The 19,546-nt window shown below is 41.7% G+C and overlaps 1 protein-coding gene across 3 annotated transcripts in view; it reads left to right on the top strand.

Moving 5' to 3' along the window:
* The first annotated feature begins 1,541 nt into the window (after positions 1 to 1,541).
* Positions 1,542 to 19,546, top strand: part of pdss2 (prenyl (decaprenyl) diphosphate synthase, subunit 2) — a 179,343-nt gene continuing 161,338 nt past the window's right edge. For 2 of the 3 annotated variants that reach the window (XM_072552602.1, XM_072552611.1), the window contains exons 1-2: positions 1,542 to 1,605; positions 5,963 to 6,321. In XM_072552602.1, the coding sequence (XP_072408703.1) occupies positions 6,077 to 6,321 (245 nt within the window). In that variant the 5' untranslated portion in view covers positions 1,542 to 1,605; positions 5,963 to 6,076. Of the gene's footprint in view, positions 1,606 to 1,630; positions 1,746 to 5,962; positions 6,322 to 19,546 lie in introns of those variants that run through there. The other variant, XM_072552609.1, reaches the window with a different exon arrangement.

A 19,546-nucleotide genomic window follows, 5' to 3' on the forward strand; every position in this document is an offset into this window, starting at 1 on the left:
CCAGTGTGGCCTCCCAGCATGGCATCCTCTTGGCCTGGTATGGCATCCTCAGCCTAGCCTGCTGGTCTGAAGCCATCTTCCAGCTTCACGATCTTCAAGGTGAAGCCCAGCGCAGTCTGCAGCCATGGACTGGTGTGGACTGGAAGCTAGGTGCCAGCGTGGTCTGTTGTTCTGAACTTTAATTTCTGCAGCGCTTGACATTTATTTCTCTAAGGTCTTGTAACGAAAGAAGTTGTACTTAGGTACCTTTGTACCTAAGATGGCGCTGTAAGTGAAGACATATAAACTTTTCACAGTGCTCATTGAGTATATGTGACAATAAAGCTCATTCAATTCAATTACATGAAGTTAATCAAGTTGGTAAAAGCCAGCTAAATGTGATTCTGGGGATGCCAGGGGGAGGCCACTGTGCCAACACCCCCTTCTCAGCAATCTCTCCTCAGTCCCTGAGAGCTGACCAGGTGTCAGGGACATTGAAAGATGGGTTTGAGCTATTGGGACGGCCGAATAGATCGGAGATTGTTTTCCCTGGAGAGTTGAGGCTGAGGGTGACCAAATAGAGGTTTATAAAATCATGAAAGGCATGGATTCAATGAATAGCCCAAGGTCTTTTTTCTAGGGTAGGGGAGTCCAAAACCAGAGGGCATAGGTTTAAAGTGAGAGGGGAAAGATTTAAAAATACCCTGAAGGGCAACTTTTTCACGCAGAGAATGGTGCACATATGGAATGATCTGTCAGAAGAAATGGTGGAACAAGCTAAATTACAACATTTAAAAGACACATTGATGGGTACATGAATGGGAAGGGTTTAGAGGGCTGTGGCCCATAAGCTGGCAAATGGAACTAGATCAGGGAAGGGTCTATTTCTGGGTTGTGCATCTCTATGACTACCTATGACTAGGACTGTATGGTGCAGATGCCAAGAATTCTGGTCTCAGGGCTGATACCCGATGTGTGATTCTGGGAATGGTGCCTGGTAAGATGGGGCCGAAATGGGACCTGATAGAGATCACTGGGTGATTAATAGCGAATTTGGTAAGATACAGTGAGATAACTCACAACTCCCAGTGAGAACTACCCCATCAGACTTAACACATTGTGCACTTCGCCAAAAATGCACAAGATCCAGCGCTCTTTCTATTCCAGGCATGCTGCCAAACCGCCTGATTATCTCTAGCAGTTTCTGTTCATATTTTAGATTTCCAGCATTGCTTTACAATCACATCCTACCATCTTCAAAACAAGATCCTGCTCATCTTCACCATGCCTGTGTTATGATGACTTACTTTAACCATCATGCTCATTTATCTCATCATTTCCAAATGAACTAATCTGTCTTTTTAAGACTTTTCCGGCGCTGGACTTTTTAAAAATGTTGACAAATAAACTTGTAGATAAAACAAACTGTAACGAATTGTTAATGAAGGACAGAATCGATTGACAACATTGAACTGCCACGCATGCGCCCAGCTGTCGCACCGCCGTTTCCATGGATACGCAGATCCTCGGGTGCATTCCACTTTATGGCGATGTCGTGGTGTTTCCGTTTGCGGTTTGCGACATGCCGTATGGTGGATTGTGCAAAATGGCGGCGCCCATGAAACGGTGAGTTTGTGTCGGCGGGACCTGTTGCGCAAATATCATTGACCCGACGGGGATTTGGTATTCGGTCCGGGGCGGGGAGGCCGGAGAACGGAAGAGACTGACCTGTGTCTCCGGGTTTAGCGGCGGGAAGCAGACAGGAGGTTTGTTTTACTTTATGTGCCAGGTCCCTTTCGCAGAGAAACAAACCCTTGTGTCTGTATTTAAACTCCAGGACCGTGGGGAGAGAATCTGCACGGGTCGAGTTTCTGTTTGCTCCAAATAGAACGTGCCTTCCCTTTTCCAGGATCAATTTTCACTTAGAAAAATGCAGACGCTCTTGATGTATCAATTTGAAAAAAACAATGGTGGGCACCTGCAGTTTGTTCGTTCACGCAAGTTCACCGATTAACTGAAGGGAATTCCTCTGTGTGCAGCCATCCTTCTACTCAGTATCCTGAGTGGTGCAATGACTGCAACGGGTGTAAGCCGGAGCGGGAAATGGGTTAGATCTGAATATTTATACTTGATATTCTGGACAGTGAGGTCCAAGACTGTAGCTTAAAAAAAGCCTAACTTTTTCATACTCTGTGTTTTGTAATCTCGTCCGAAATAATAAAAAAAAGTAGCCGAAGCAAGCAGAAGGCTGGAAGAACACCGTGGAGTAGCATCTGTGGACAGAAAAACATAATTGATGTTTTGAGTTCACTCAGAACTGAAAGGTGCTGGAAAACAGGTTCTTGTTTTGTATCTATTTACCTATTTTCCAACAGCTTTCAGCTCAAAAATAAATCATACTGGACTCATGTCGATTCTGTGTCTCTCCACTTATGCCACGAAACCTTTGTCAAGCTATCTGTTGCAGAATTTCAGCTAATCTTTTAAGAATATGTTAAGTCAAAGTTTGGGAGAAGATTTGTAGCTCGGGTGCTCGTTGTTGTGGTTCTGTTCGCCGAGTTGGGAATTTGTGTTGCAAACGTTTCGTCCCCTGCGGATTCATGATCCGCATCCATGAACACCAACTAGCCACGCAACGACACGACCAGCTATCCTTAGTAGCCACACACGCAGATGACAAGCAACATGAATTCGACTGGGGCAACACTATTATTATAAGGCAAGCCAAACAGAGAACAACCAGGGAATTCCTAGAGGCATGGCACTCATCCACAGATTCTATCAACAAACACATCGACCTGGACCCAATATACCAGCCACTACAGCGGACAGCTGGAACTGACAACCGGAAGCGGCAGAGACAAATCACTATAAATGCCGGAGGAAACATCACAGAAGCGCTTCACAGGAGGCTCCCAAGCACTGAGGATGTCACCTAGACAGGGGACGAAACGTGTGCAAGACAAATTCCCAGCTCGGCGAACAGAACCACAACAATATGTTAAGTCAATTTTTGGAGATTGTCATCTTCATTATAAATTTCTAAAGTCATGTTCAGGGAGATAGTGGTATAGTAGAGTGGTATTATTGCTGGACTGTTAATATAGAGACCCAGACCATCTACTGAGGACCTGGGTTCGAACCACGCAATGGTAGATGGTGGAATTTGCATTAAATAGAAAACTGAATTAAGAATCTAGTGTCAGGAAAAACCCATCTGGTTCACTAATGTCCCTTAGGGACGGAAACTGCCATGTCTGGCCTACATGTGAGTCCAGATCCACAGCAATGTGGTTGATTCTTAACTGCCCTCTGGGCAATTAGGGATTGGCAGTCAATGCTGGCACAGCCACTGATGCCTACATCCTATGAATCAATAAAAAGCACTTGTAACTACATTCTCACCAACTGAGTGATATTTTTCATAGAATCCCTACAGTGAGGAAACAGGCCTTTAGGTCCAACAAGTCCTCACTGACCCTCCAGGGAGTAACCCACCCAGACCCATTTCCGCTACTACTCTACGTTTACCCCTGACTCATGCACTAAACCTACACATCCCTGAACCCTAGGGGCAATTTAGCAGGCCAATTCACCTAAACTGCACATCTTTGGACTGGGAGAAAACCGGAGCACTCTGAAGAACCCACACATATGAAGAATTTTGAAACTCCACACAGACAGTTGCCAGTGGTTGCAATCTAACCTGGGTCCCTGGCGCTGTGAGGTAGCAGTGCTAATCACTAAGCCACCATGCAGCCCCTAGTTCTCTCAGTTCTTACTGCAGGCAAACTACTCAAAGTCGCTCCAATTTGAGTCATAGAAATGTCTTCACAGAAACAGACCCTTCGGTCCAACCCGTCCATGTCGACCAGATATCCCAACCCAATCTAGACCCACCTGCCAGCACCCGGCCCATATCCCTCCAAACCCTTCCTATTCATATACTGATAGATCCAAATGCCTTATAAATGTTGCAATTTTATCAACCTCCACCACTTCCTTTGGCAGTTTATTCCATCCACGTACCACCCTCTGCGTGAAAACTTTGCCCCTTAGGTGCCTTTTATATCTTTCCCTTCTCACCCTAAACCTATGCCCTCTAGTTCTGGACTCCCCCACCCCAGGGAAAAGACTTTGTCTATTTACCCTATCCATGCCCCTCATAATTTTGTAAACGTCTATAAGGTCATCCTTTAGCCTCTGACGTTCCAGAGAAAACAGCCCCAGCCTGTTCAGCCTCTCCCTATAGCTCAAATCCTCCAACCCTGGCAACATCCTTGTAAATCTTTTCTGAACCCTTTCAAGTTTCACAACCTCTTTCCAATAGGAAGGGGACCAGAATTGCTCGCAGTATTCCAAAAGTGTTGTCAAGGGGTGTGTAGAGCTGAGATGCTAAAGTTGCAACATGAATACAATTTATAATTGAAGAAAAGAGAACCAAAGATAGATGATTGGGAGACTGTGTAACACTGAGAATGAGAATAGAAAGGATTGACTAGGATTAAAGATGTGCAACTTGATGCAGGAAAAGACGCTCCCATTGAGCTGGATGATGAAGATCGGTTCAAAGATGATAGTGTGCCTAACTGCCGGAAGATGGGAGATGTCCTGTTTAAGTGTAGTGCAGAGGCAGCATAGGTGGATTCAGCCGTAGTGTTTAGGGCATGGAATTGGTCGACACCAGCTTTCTGGAAGACATTGAAGAAGAAAGCACCTTTAGAATCAGCTTGGATTCACCAACTCTGGCCGATCCCCTAACGAACACGCGTCGCTCCTTTTGGTTTGAAGAGCACAATTTTAAAAAAAAACACAGGCTGGCAGCTGGTAAATTAGTGGAAGAAAATGCAGCAAAGCAGTCAAGCTGACTGAGAGGATGAGAAGTTGGGACTGAAAATGAGTTTTAAGATTTGTGGAAATTTCAGATGATCTTTACTTTTGTATAGTTATTTAAAAATAAGTTAAGTGTATGCAGTGAATTTAATCATCATTGCCTTGCTGCCACATTTTTACCTAATTGCGAAATGAAACAAATGTAAGGTCTTTAGACATAGGAACAGAAGTTGTTGAGTTTGCGCTGCCATTCAATGAGATATAGTTGATCTGATAATCCTCACCTCCACGTTTTTGCCTTTTCCCATAAATCTTAATTTCCGTATTGATTTAAAAATGTGTCTATCTTATCCTTGAATATATCTCATTGGATTATTTGGAATTTTTGTCAGTGTTTATTTGATGTATCTTTGGAGAAATTGAGGAACTGCATGCGCAAAAGCTATACCTGTCCAGGTCAGGGCACAAGTTGTCACTGTTGTCACAGCTCATATGCTACACATGAGCTCTATTAGAAGGATTACAGACCTGAAACATAAACTGTTTCTTTCTCCTCAGGTACTGCCAGATTTGATGGGCATTTCCAACATTTTGTTTTTATTCCCTATATTCACCTTTGCAAATAGATAAAATAATGTCAGTTATTTGTATTGAAATCCTTCATCTTTGCAAGAGTTCTAATGTACTTAATTAGCTGTAAAATGTTTCTGAATGTCCTGAGGTCATGAAAAGCACTTCATGAATTCAAAATGATCTTGTGACTGCTTCGGAATTCATTCACTGTTTGCCACTGAATGTGGATAAAATAATGCTGTCCAGAATCAGAGACACTTGTTTTTGACTCCCTGTGTGGAAAAAAAAACAAATGATCAGTTTCATGAAGAAAAATGATTTGGGACAAACATAATTAGTTATTGAATTCTTACAGAAAAATAGAAATTGCTTTAAAATCTCAGCAGAGACAGGCTGCATTTATGGGGAGAAATCAGTTAACTGTTCTGAACAAGGGTCATGGGATCTGAAATGTTAACTTGGACGCTGCCAGACCTGCTGAGATTTTCCATCAATTTCTGTTTTTGTTTCAGATTTCCGGCACCCACAGTTTTTTTGGATTTTTTTTTTTACAGAATTTTTATGTTTGTCTTGCCAGGATCAGCCAATGACTTTCTCTGGGTGTACCCCTTCTACTTGCAGCTTGGATTCACAGAGACCATTTCATTTCCTACATTTAAAAAAAAAGTAAATATCACCAAGCCCCAACGCCATGTTACCGTCTGTGAGGAGATTGATCTGTCCAGCTCTAGTTGGTACTACTTGCCGGAGTCACATGCTTTACTCCACTGTGTCCCCTTCCTCCTGGACTAAAGTGGTGTCTGAGGCAGAAAAGATTGTTGGATACCCGACCTCCTTCATGAGTCTCCGCTGTCTGCTCAGTGATGAGCTGAGCAACATTGCCCTTCATGTCAGGAAATTGGTTGGGACAAGGCATCCTTTAATATCCACAGCCAGGTAAGATGTCAAGCTGAATAAAATGCACAATAGAAAAAGAATTTTAAATAGGACTGTGCTGTTGATTTGTTTTCGAGTGCCGTTGTTGTTGGTGTTCTCACTTATCTCCAAAGAAATGCTATGATCTGTTTGATTCTGCAAAATTAGCTATTTTTTTTCTCCCCTTCCATGTTTCAAACTACTATTGAAATTGAATTGAATCTGCTACACACAAAAAGAAGGGGATAAGTCCAAAAGTTTAAACTAAAGTATATGACTGGCATTGCAGGTGAGCTGAGTAAGGAACCAGCAGAAAGGGTGGTGGGCTGTGCTTTCAGGATTTGTATTTATGTTTCTGTCAGTTGTGACTTCTTGGTAACTCGATGAGGGACTCTATTATGGTGTTGTAGCAAGATTAGATGTTTATAGCACAACTGGAGGTCTTTCAACTCATTATGTCTCTTTTTGGTTAAAAGTTAACCACCGAACTTGATTACCCCTTTCTGGCTTTTATGACATTTCAAATGCATACCAAGGTTTTCTTGAAATATTTTAAGAGTTTCTGTCTCTACTATCCACTAAGGCAGTAAGTTTCAGGAACCTCCCTCCTCACCCTCTGGGTAACAATATTTTCCCTCACATTCCACCTAAGCCTCCTATCTCTAACACTATATCTGTGTCCCTTGGTGATGGATCTCTGAACCAGGACAATTCTGTTAGTCTCTCTCATCAACTACACGAAGATGCATCAATTTAAACGCTTCAAATAGGTCTGCTTCAGAGTCTTCTGTTCCTAAGAAAATAACCCTAGCCCATCCAGTCTTTCCGTTTGACTAAATTTTTTCATTGTTGGCACTATCCTTGTAAATCTCCTCTGTACCCTCTCTTTAGTGCAACACCAGTTTCCTGAACTGTGGTCTGCTGTTCTATTGTAATTCTCTGCCCCAGAGTTGTCAAAGCTCAATCATTCAGCAAGTTCAAGACAGCAATTGATAGACTTCTGGAGACCAATAGCATCAAGGGAAATGGAGATAACGCAGGAAAGTGTATTGAGGTAGCTAGCGAGTTTTGAGAAGATTTGTAGCTCAGGTTGAGGTTCTGGCTGTAGGTTTGCTCGGTGACCTGGAAGATTCATTTCCAGACGTTTCGTCACCCTACTAGGTAACATCTTCACTGGGCCTCAGGCAAAGTACTGTACATGATTCCTGCTTTCTATTTATATGTTTGGGTTTCTTTGGGTTGGTGATGTCATTTCCTGCTCTTTTTCTCAGGGGGTGGTAGATGGGGTCTAACTCGATGTATTTGTTGATGGCATTCCAACCGGAACTCTATGCTTCTAGGAATTCTCGTGTGTGTCTCTGTTTGTCTTGTTCTCAGATGGATGTGTTGTCCCAGTTGAAGTGGTGTCCTTCCTTATCTGTATGTAAGGATAGGTCGATAATCAGTCATATTCTAAATGAATGGTGGGGAAACCTTGATGGGCAGAATGGTCTGTGCTCCTGAGTTCCTATGTTTTCTTTCTGTTCATGTCCAACCATCTTCAGGAGTCTGTAGACATGCACTCCAAGATTTCCCTCTTCCTTTACACTTCTCAGTATCTTACCATTTGTTGTCGCCTCATTCAGTTAACGAACTTTCTATAGTTGATTGCAAAGTAAGAACATACAAACATGCCATTTAGGAGCAAGTGTAGGAATTTGGTCCATCTAGCAGCATCCAAGGAGCAGGAAAATTGATGTTTCGGGACTCATTCCTGATGAAGGGCTCTGGCCTGAAACATCGATTTTCCTGCTCCTCGGATGCTGCCTGACCTACTGTACTTTTCTAGCAACACATTCTCAACTCTGATCTCCAGCATCTGCAGACCTCACTCTCCTAATTTGGTCCATCTATCCTGCTGCACAATTTAATAAGTTCACTGGAAGGGAGGACTGTACATAGAACGAGCAAGAGGTTTCCTTGTCCATGTTTGACCTGAAGACATGAGACTTCATGGGATCTAGAGGCAATATGGCGGATTCCCGGAGCTGTTGCCTCCCAACTGCATATAACTATGCTGCCACTTCTGGGGAAGGAGAAACCCAGAGCTGGTGATGGTGGTTTCTGGGACATTGTATTTAAGGTATGATTCCATGAGTATAACCATGTCATGCTTGCTTGACTAGTTTTTGAGACAGCTCTTCCAATTTTGACACGAGCCCCCATCTCCCTAAATTGGACATTCTAAATTGACCCAGAGCTGGAGAAATTGCGCCTGACAGAAAATTTAATTCTCGAAATTAAACAGAAGCCAGTAGCTATCAGCTATTGAGAACAGGGGAAACCAAGGTCAAGGAGGCAAAAAAGGTTCAAGACGAACCAGTTACACCAGCCCGAGGGATGAGCATTGAAGAAGCATTGATCAGACTTTCTGGCACTTTGACTTCCAGCCAGTGCCTGAGATTTTGCACTTTGCACCTTCCTGGCATGGCAACAGTGAAGGGAGTTGGCGCAGTGTCATTGGATACTTTGAAGCCTGCTAATTTCTCCATTGGCCAAAGGCCACACAACATTCTGGAAGATCTGGGGTGAGGATGATAAAAACACACACCTGGAAGCTACCCCCTCAGCAAAGACTTACAGCAAGACTCAGGGCAGAAGGCTGTGTGGCAACCCAGGAGGAGCCAGGAGAAGTGCCCCATGACCTGGGAGACCCACCTTTGTGGAAGGGAGCCAGCCTTGTGTCAGAAAGGAAGGAGATTCCAATGACCTAGCTCAATCATGTGGATCATTGCAGGTAATACCCTATCTCAGACAGATAGATCTTGATAAAGGGTAAATATTGTGAAAATTTGGGAAATGCTCCCATGGTGTTTTTAATAATAATTTGTTGAACTGCAAATCAAATTCTGTCTCCCTTTGCCTCATTTGCCTCAAAATCACTTGGGCAAAATTTGTAATATGAAAAATTGGTTGTAGTGCCCAAAGCATGGGCAGCTGTAAGGAGGGCTTTGCAGGGTTGGCAGGATCAACTTTTCTCATTCTCATTTCTGGTGCCTGGATCAATGCCAGGTTGTCTAATCCAGCAGTAGCTGAGGAGAAGATGGTGAGCTATGTTCTTGAACTACTTCAGTTGTTGGCATGAAAGTACACCCACAGCATTGTTCAGAATTTTGGCCACTGAAATAATGGTGATTTAGTTCCAAGTCAGGGTGGTGTGTAGCTCAGAGGGAATCTTGTGGTAGTGATGGTGTCCGCATGTGTCTGCTTTCCTTGTCCTGGATGGCAGTTGGTCATAAGTTTGGAAGGTGCTGTCTAAGAAACAGCATGGTGGATCATTGGTTATCACTGCTGCCTCACAGCCCCAGGAACCCAGGTTCAATTCCCACCTCGGGCGACTGTCTGTGTGGAGTTTGTACATTCTCCCTGTGTCTGCGTTTCCTCCTGTGGCTCCGGTTTCCTCCCACAATCCAAAGATGTGCAGTTTAGGTGAATTGGTCATCCTAAATTGTCCATAGTGTTAAGTACATTAGTCAGGGGTAAATGTAGGGGAATAGGTCTTGGTGGGTTGCTCTTCAGAGGGTCGGTGTGGACTTGTTGGGCCGAAGGGCCTGTTTCTATACTGCAGGAAATCTATTCTAATCTGGTAAGTTCTTGCATTATATTTTGTATGTGCTACACATTGCAGTTATTATGCATTATTTTGAAGAGAATGAATGTTGAAATGTTGGTTAATCGGGTAGCATTCAAGTTAGCTGTCTTGTCCTTGTTGTTGAATTTCTTGATTGCTTTTGGCACCCATCCAGACAAATGGAGAATGTTCATTACACTGCTGACTTGTCCCCCTTCGATGATGCATTGGCATTAGGCAGTCATTAGGCTGGTGGAGTCCCAGTCTCTGAACTGCCTTGTAGACAAGGTATTTCTATGGTCAGAGCTGACAATGTGTTGCTGGCAAAGCGCAGCAGGTCAGGCAGCATCCAAGGAGCAGGAGAAGGGCTCATGCCCGAAACGTAGATGTATGGAAATACCACCACCAGCAAGTTTCCCTCCAAGCCACACCATCCTGACTTGGAACTGCATCATTGTAACTGGACCAAAATCCTAGAGCTGCCATCCTAATGGCATATTGGGTATCCCTACACCCATGGACTACAGTGGTTCAAGAACGCAACTTGCCACCATCTTCTCTAGGGTAATTAGGGGTGGGCAGTAAATACTGTTCTAGTCCAAAAGCACAAGGGTGATGAAGATGCTCTGTATTTAATATTATTTGAAAGATTTGGTTTTGAAGGATTGTGGAAAAAAGGAATTTAGTTGACGTTTTGTGGATATACCTAGAGTAGTTTCTTTAAAAGAGATCATATCTAAAGTTTATTAAATTTTCTTGTGTACGTTGAATTTCTTGAAACTCGTGTGACTAGGGATAACTTCTTGTTTTCCTGCACCTTGTTGGGACTGTTTTTAAACAGTGACTGGCTTGGAGGGAATCCTGCCAGAAACAAGCTGAATTGGAGGAAAGCTTCCGAAGGATAAACTTCCCAGCTTATCTTTCATATTTATGAAAAAAAAATCTCCTACTTCAGTTCAGGGTAAAACCTATTTGTTCTTTTGAAGGAACATCTCCGGTTTATATTTATTGAGCAAGCCGTGTCTGCAAAAACTCAAAAGACAATTATGCATGAATAATAATGAGTATGTGTGATAGAATATCAGAGCAACAGACTCCTGAACATCCAATGTTGTATCCTTTTGCCTTCAAGAATTACCCATTGGCCAAGGTTTTATTTTTCTGGAAGGCAAATCTCCACAGAGAAATATGTTTTTGTTTCATTGCTTCCTGAAGAGAGTGCGTGTGTGTTTAGGAGATATTTAGAGGGGTAAGCATTTTAAGACCATAAGACATAGGAGTGGAAGTAAGACCATTCGGCCCATCGAGTCCACTCCGCCATTCGATCATGGCTGCTGGGCACTTCAACTCCACTTACCCGCATTCTCCCCGTAGCCCTTAATTCCCCGAGACAACAAGAATCTATCAATCTCTGCCTTGAAGACATTTAGCGTCCCGGCCTCCACTGCACTCTGCGGCAATGAATTCCACAGGCCCACCACTCTCTGGCTGAAGAAATGTCTCCGCATTTCTGTTCTGAATTTACCCCCTCTAATTCTAAGGCTGTGTCCACGGGTCCTAATCTCCTCACCTAACGGAAACAATTTCCTAGCATCCACCCTTTCCAAGCCATGTATTATCTTGTACGTCTCTATTAAGTCACCCCTTAATCTTCTAAACTCCAATGAATACAATCCCAAGATCCTCAGCCGTTCCTCATATGTTAGGCCTACCATTCCAGGGATCATCTGTGTGAATCTCCGCTGGACACGTTCCAGTGCCAGTATGTCCTTCCTGAGGTGTGGGGACCAAAACTGGACACAGTACTCCAAATGGGGCCTAACCAGAGCTTTATAAAGTCTCAGTAGCACAATGGTGTTTTTATATTCCAACTCTCTTGAGATAAGTGACAACATCGCATTCGCTTTCTTAATCACAGACTCAACCTGCATGTTGACCTTTAGAGAATCCTCGACTAGCACTCCCAGATCCCTTTGTACTTTGGCTTTACGAATTTTCTCACTGTTTAGAAAGTAGTCTGTGCTTTTGTTCTTTTTGCCAAAGTGCAAGACCTCGCATTTGTTCACGTTGAATTCCATCAGCCATTTCCTGGACCACTCTCCCAAACTGTCTAGATCCTTCTGCAGCCTCCCCACTTCCTCAGTACTACCTGCCTGTCCACCTATCTTCGTATCATCGGCAAACTTCGCTAGAATGCCCCCAGTCCCTTCATCCAGATCATTAATATATAATGCGAACAGCTGTGGCCCCAACACTGAACCCTGCGGGACACCGCTCGTCACCAGCTGCCATTCTGAAAAAGAACCTTTTATCCCAACTCTCTGCCTTCTGTCAGACAGCCAATCCTCAATCCATCCCAGTAGCTCACCTCGAACACCATGGGCCCTCACCTTGCTCAGCAGCCTCCCGTGTGGCACCTTATCAAAGGCCTTTTGGAAGTCTAGGTAGACCACATCCACTGGGTTTCCCTGGTCTAACTTACTTGTCACCTCTTCAAAGAATACCAATAGGTTTGTCAGGCATGACCTCCCCTTACTAAATCCATGTTGACTTGTTCTAATCAGATTCTGCTCTTCTAAGAATTTAGAAACCTCATCCTTAATGGTGGATTCTAGAATTTTACCAACAACCGAGGTTAGGCTAATTGGCCTATAATTTTCCATCTTTTGTCTTGATCCTTTCTTGAACAATGGCGATCTTCCAATTATCCGGGACTTTCTGTGACTCCAGTGACTCTTGAAAGATCTCAACCAATGCCTCCGCTATTTCCTCAGCCACCTCTCTCAGAACTCTAGGATGTATCCCATCGGGGCCAGGAGATTTATCAATTTTAAGACTTTTTGGCCTTTCCAGCACTATCTCTTTTGTAATGACAACCATACTCAACTCAGCCTCCTGACTCCCTTTGTTGTGTATGTTAAACAGTTGCAAATTTTTGGTAATAAATGCATCATTATGTTCCGAAAAGTCCTAACTAGTCTTTTTGTTGATAGCTAAGGTTTTTTAACTGAGAACAGGAGTTTGATTTTATGCTGTGACCTGTAGAGTAGTGGGACTTCGAGTAAAAGTGTGTTTCTCCAGCCTTGGTTGTGACATGCTTTATATGAATAACTGGAAAAATAAAACTGTTGTGAATATATTAGGATACTATTCTGAACAGGCTGATATAATGCATATTCTCCCATAGTATTATTGTGTACAAGGTTAAAGATGCACAGCATCTATGTTAGAAAGCAGTAACTGATTCTAATACAGCAGTCTGCTACAGTGAGGTTTGTTGAGAATTTGATATCTGTTTCAATTTCCTTTTTGAAAATTTCGTGAGCTCCTTTTTGTTACCACTTTTTGAGTTGTTTAAAGTCTGTAATTTGCTTTTGTATAAAGACTCCAGACGGACAAATTGGTGAGCATAAAATGTTTACCTCCCCAGTTGCAAAAATTAGGTATTTTGATTGGTAACTGTAGATTTGGGCTTTCTTTTTGCCGTGATTTTCCTGCTCCTGTCTGGATTGTCTCCGTAGGAGTGGAGTTTTGACTTTTGTAGAGTTCCTATTGCAGGCAGCTTGCCAGGCTGACAAAGGAGCAGCTACAGCTGATGGTGTCAGGAGAGGTTTGTGTTATTTCTACATCCCACTGTCTCCTTCCAGGTGCTTTCTGGCTCATCTTCCATCTGATTCTTTGTTCTGTACCTTCAAGAAATGGCTGGCTTGTACTTGACTTGTCAAAATTGATTTAATCCCTAATTTTCCATGGAGCAAAGTAGCGTCCAAGAATGGAATGGTGTAACCAGTTCGAGGTCTGGTGTGGTGACATAACTCCCCTTTAGAAATGGGATGTTTTTATAAAGTAATGATAGGGCTGCACAGACTAGAGTGAAACAGTAGCTTGTTTTATGGAAACGTTTCCTTTTATATCTAACTAAATTCTTGCCAGCAGCCTTTTTTTTTTACAAAAGCAATAAAAGTGGATAACTAGCACAGATTACAGTAATTAAGCATCATCTGTAATACTGGACAAATGTTGCATTTTTAGTAAGTTAATGAACTCTACTGAATTCGGGAAACATGATCGGAACGGCTGTGCTTTTCAACTGAAATAAATTTTTTTCCAGGCTGAGTGCCATTACCACCACAACCTCCATCCTGAAGGGTGGGATAGTCAGTGTTGCCGTCAATGTCAATCCACCTCTCAGTAAAACTCAGTTTTTCCTGCAACAATATCGCAAAGCAGGCGAGCGTGTTGTATTGAAAGACTTGGATGAAAACTGACAAGACACAATGTAAGTGAATAATATTGATGGGCTCACTGTTCACACAAGGTGCTTGCGGGCTGAGCATACGTTTGCAGTTTCTCACCTCCTGTGTTGTCAATATGGCATGTTCTGATTATAGGACCAGGAGTAGGCCACTGAGCCCTTTAAACCTGTGTATTGTCCAATTAGGTTATACCTAAGCTACCTCTCAACTCCTATCTAATAGAGATTTCAGCCTTAAGAACATTCATTTATCCCAAATTGCTATTGTCCACGACTTTTTGGGGATCTGGGGTCGGATTTCCAGTATCCTTTGGTAGAAAAATGCTTTTTAATTTCATTCTTAAATGGTCTAGCTCTAACTTTCAGATTCTGCGTCCTTCCTGTCAATCATCAGAGAAAACGTTTTTCACATGGAGTCCTGTTATTGTGTTAAAGGCTTTGATTCAATGACACTTCAACCTTCAAAACTCAACAAAATAAAAGAAAATTGATGCTGCCTGCTTCAATTTAACATTTTGAACCAAGGTGCTATCCTCTCAAATATGCAGCATTTCAAGAAGGCAGTTGACCACTATCTTCTCAAAGTCAGTTTGGGATGAGCAATAAAACCTGGCCCAGCCAGAAACGCTCACACCTTGTGAAAGAAGACATTAAAAAATAAAATCCCATCAGGACAGTAAACGTTGCCGGTGGGTCAGTGTCCTGAAACTGAATGGAGCATTCCACCTGAACTCTGACCAGTGTTCATTTCCGAATTCCAACTCTCACAGTATCATAAAAGAGCTAAAGAGGAAGTAGGTTTATGAAGTTGTCAGGGTATCGAGCCTTTGTGACTTTGTGTAGCTCGTATTGGTTGGTTGGGAAAATGCAAGAATTGAAGGAGCAAATGTTGGAATGCATGGGGGAGGGTTAAGGGCATGGATTGATTCAAGACTGAGGATCAAAGTTTAAGGGGGTCAATGTCTGTCAGAAGAATAGAATGAGAGGATTAGAAATGGGATAAGTAAGATGCTGCCAACTTTTCCATTTGCTGTCGTTTATGGAGGGTAGACCAGCCAGGAGACCATGAGAGTGGTCAAGCCTAGAGTCATTTCTTTGTTGTTTCAGCAGCAGGTGGACTGACCTGGGAGTTGACTGTGATGTTACAGAGCTGAAAGTTACCTGTTGTTGCAATGAGAAAGACATGAGTTTGGAAATGTACTTCCTGGTGGAAAAGCATCTTGAAGTTGTGATCATTCAGTTCACCCTGAGATAATGATTGTGGAAGGTAAGGCATTGATTCTCAACATAGATTATGTGTCAGACATCAGCTGGAAGGCAATATGATACCAGAGGGTGGAGACAAATAATGACTTGGTGAAGCTGGCAACGCGCTATCAGTGTTTGTTAAAACTAGCCTCAACTCTGCAGATCCTCTCACCCAGTTGTAGCAAATCAGTGAGGAAGAAGAGAGAATATAAAATAGATTCATTGTTGACTCCAGAATTGGGGAATGAGAAGAAATATTAATTAGAAATTTGCTGGCTGCTTCTGTGTAGGTTAGACTGGAACAAATCTGAACTGGACAATGAAGGGCAAAGTCATTAAACAGGACTCCCATTTCTGATTGTGGTCCACTGGCTTGGTGAAAATATGGATGAATGGGCTGTGTGTGAGGATGAGGAATGAGCTTATTTCTGATCCCTCGCTGGAAAAGGATTTCACTGCATGAAGTGTTGAACCTGAGACATGGAAAATGGCTGATTTGAGTCAAGTATCAGAAGGCGACCAGGATTACTTCAAGCCCGGCAAGAGTTGAGAAAGCTGACTTCAGGTGAGGATGGAAACCAAGAAGAACTTGGAGGCTATGGTCTCTCACTGGAAGGAGGGGAAATCAGCAGCGTATGTGGATGACTCCAGTGGTTGAATGGATGGGCTGTTGAAGTATGAGACCTCATTTATTAGGAGAATGTAATAAATTGACAAAAATAAAATGTACCCAATAAGACATTGAAAAATTGAGAAGTGTTTTTAAGAAAATGGGCTCTCTAGGCACCCTTTGAAAACCAAGGCATTAGTTTTACTTCAACTTCACTTGAGCATTTGAGAAGTGGCAGAAATATTAATGAATGGTATGTCTGTCTAGGATTTGAGTAAAGTATTATAACACTTGGTTCACATTGCCAAATAATAAGTGTTCACTTTGAACCATTAGCTGGACATGTTCCAATAATGGAAAAACTGTGAATTTAGAATTGGTGCAGTTATTGCTGTCAGCCTTGAGTATAAAAAGTGCGTCAGGTAATATTTGTTGATGGAGAGCATTTATCTCTTGGGTAATGACGATCTGTTACACAATGACGTTTTTTTTCAAACATCAAGACTTGACTGTTGAGTTGAACTGTCCTTTTTAGTATCAGTTTGAGTAATCAGATCTGTACCACTTTCTGCAAAAGGCAGGAAGCTCTGTTTACTGGAGAACATGGTGAGAACATGGTGTGGCTCATTGAAAATTTATTGCATTCCATTCCCATTCTGTGTACTTGGATCATGTCTGCAAAATGTCTAAAAACAGATGGCTATCAGATTTGCATTAATGGTTAAAATTTCCTAAACGTATACTCCCTCCAATAAACAAATCAGGGGAATCATTATCCTTTTGGAATGTAAAATCTGAAGACCTGTTCTGAAATTTATACGCACGTATTTTCTGTTCGCCAGCCCTGACTCAATTGATGGGTCTTTCACCTGAATCAGAAGGTTCTGGCTTCAGATTCCAAATAGAATATGAACACAAAATGCAGGGCTCAAATTCTAGTGCAAAAATGAGAAAGTATGAGAATAGATTAGAATATCCTTTTATTTTTCTGCATTGGAGATACAGTCTTTCAAGTTGACGTTAAACTGAGGTTTTTCTCAATATTAACCCCTCAATCAAAATCAAGAAGTCTGATTACCAGATTGTTATCACATTACTGTTTGTGGGAACTTGCTGTATGCAAACTGGCTACTGAGTCTCCTGGATTATAGCAGTAACTGCCTGTTAAAAGTACATCAGTGAATTTAAAGCAATTGGAACATCAAATGATGGACAATCTAATTATAAGTCTTTCCTTAGAATAAAAAAGGAAGTAGAAGTCTTTCCTACCTTTTTCCAGTTTTTGGACCTTTTATTTATCCACTACTGTCTCGCTTCCTATTGTTTTGATGGAACTGTTGGCCAAAGATGTCCATAATTATAGTTTTTGGTTTTGGTTGTTTTTTGAGTAGCTCATGGTTTCTCCATCAAGACTCTACATGATATTTTACAGCCTGTTTATGAACCAACCACTTACCGCAGAAGATGGACAAGTGATGATGGCACTTGCATACCATGGTTTTAAATTGATTCACTGTTGCTGGTTGTGCTTTAAGCCATCTGGCTCCCAATCTCAGAGGTTTAGTCCCTTAACTTCTCTCTATCTCTTTTTTCCCCCTCTTCTTTGATGCTCTTTAAAAGCTACTAGTTTGGTTGATAACTTTTCGGTTGTCTGCTCTGATGTTTCTGTCTGTGGTTCTGATTTTCATTAATATCATCTGGTTAACCCCTTGGGATATTATTAGTGTGTTTAATAAATGTAGTTAACTATTGACTGAGGGGGTAAATATCATGAAGCCTAGAAAAGGCAATTTGGCCGATGACTGCATTTTGGTAGAGAGATTCAATTAGTCTCACTCCACTATTCTTTTTCCTTGGCCCCTGTATTTTTTTTTCCTTTTTCAAGTAGGTTACATTTGGGTTTATATTGTGTGTTTACTCGGGTATTGGAATACAGTGAAAAGTGGACAATGTCCTCATTACCGGCCCCATTACAAAGCTACCTAAGTACAAAACAAAGAAAATAAGTTAAATCGTTTAAAACCACAATTCTTTCTATAAAGTAGAAAATTAAAGAAATAAAGTTAAAAGTTAAGCATTGCACTCCAATGTGTGTCCAAGTAATTGCGCCATTTCTCCACAGAATACAGAAGCTTTTAACCTCTGTGTCGCTGGACAAATCTGCACCAGGCTGCCTTAATTTATTAAACTGGTAACCTTGCTTTAAACAGACTATACTCCAAGTGATTCTTTTGACCGATCTCTAAGCAAGAGACCCCTTTGCAGGGGTCTAGATCTCCAAGTACCTTCTTAATATTATAGATTGATAGAAAGACTACTAATGCCAATGAAAATGGCATTGCAATATTGGATACACCATTAATAAGTACTTTTCTTGGTGTTTTGGTAAACATAAAGTATAACTTTACCCTGATCCATAAATATGATCACATACCTCAGATGTGTGCAATTTGTGTAAAATAAGCGAGAAGCTGAAAATGTGCAGTGAACTTGATTTGATCACGTGGACATCCATGTGGTGTTGGTTATAATACTAGTAATTTTGTTAGCTGGTTGATAAAGAGATGCAAATTAAATATCTTTTGTCTTTCTGAGGGGGTTCTACTGATCTGTTTTTTAAAATCTACACAAAACCCCCTTTCCATGTTCAGTCTTCTGACACTAGATTGAATTTTCATTGGCAAATACTTTCTCCAGCTTGATTACATGCTGCAGTGTTTACTACAGTAATCTGGAGGAATCTATACCTCAGCATTTTACAAATTAATTAAAAGATTTTTGTATCATTAATATCACCTCAGCACATAATTTGGCTAATAATTTTCAACTAATTCTTTTCTTGTAATGTTTGGAGTATTTAGCTTGACAAGTATTTTTGTTCAAAGCAATGGAAAAGAGTTGTTTGCACTGGGAATAGTCTGCACATAAATGATTCACCCCCTGGAGTCTCTGTAAAGTGTATAGTTAGGAAGTAAAAAACTACAAAAAGTACCTGCTGCGGCCAGACCTAAATAATTGCAGTGATAAACTCTTATTAGTCAGTCTTTTGTTCACCCATCAGCCTTAATTATCGAACACAGTAAGATTTGTGTGCTGTTTTCTGTATGAGTGAGCTATTTATCCAACAGACTTTGTATGTCTGTCGTGGTGGGTATTGCCAACAAAAGTCATATTCTGTAATAACAAATTTGTTCTATGACTTATGACACAGTTTTATATTTCCAATCCCTCTAAGTGGTCTCCACCCATGTCACATTTCATATGGAACTCTGCATTAAAAACAAATGTTGTAGCGGTTATTTTCATTTGGTGCAAACTGTTCGGCAATATTTTTGTTTCAAGGGAGTGCGAATAGCCATGTCATTTAAACAGTTCCCCAACGGGTAACCGCCTTGCTGTTCAAAAGCATTTGGGGCTGTTAATTAATCTGAGATTGAAATCTCATCACCTCAGTCACTTTAAATTGGAATCTGTATGGCAACATGCTGTGCTGCAAAGTGGTTAGACACCAAAAATACTCCGG

The sequence above is a fragment of the Chiloscyllium punctatum genome, chromosome 3 (assembly GCF_047496795.1).
Source record: "Chiloscyllium punctatum isolate Juve2018m chromosome 3, sChiPun1.3, whole genome shotgun sequence".
In the NCBI taxonomy this organism is placed as follows: Eukaryota; Metazoa; Chordata; class Chondrichthyes; order Orectolobiformes; family Hemiscylliidae; genus Chiloscyllium; species Chiloscyllium punctatum.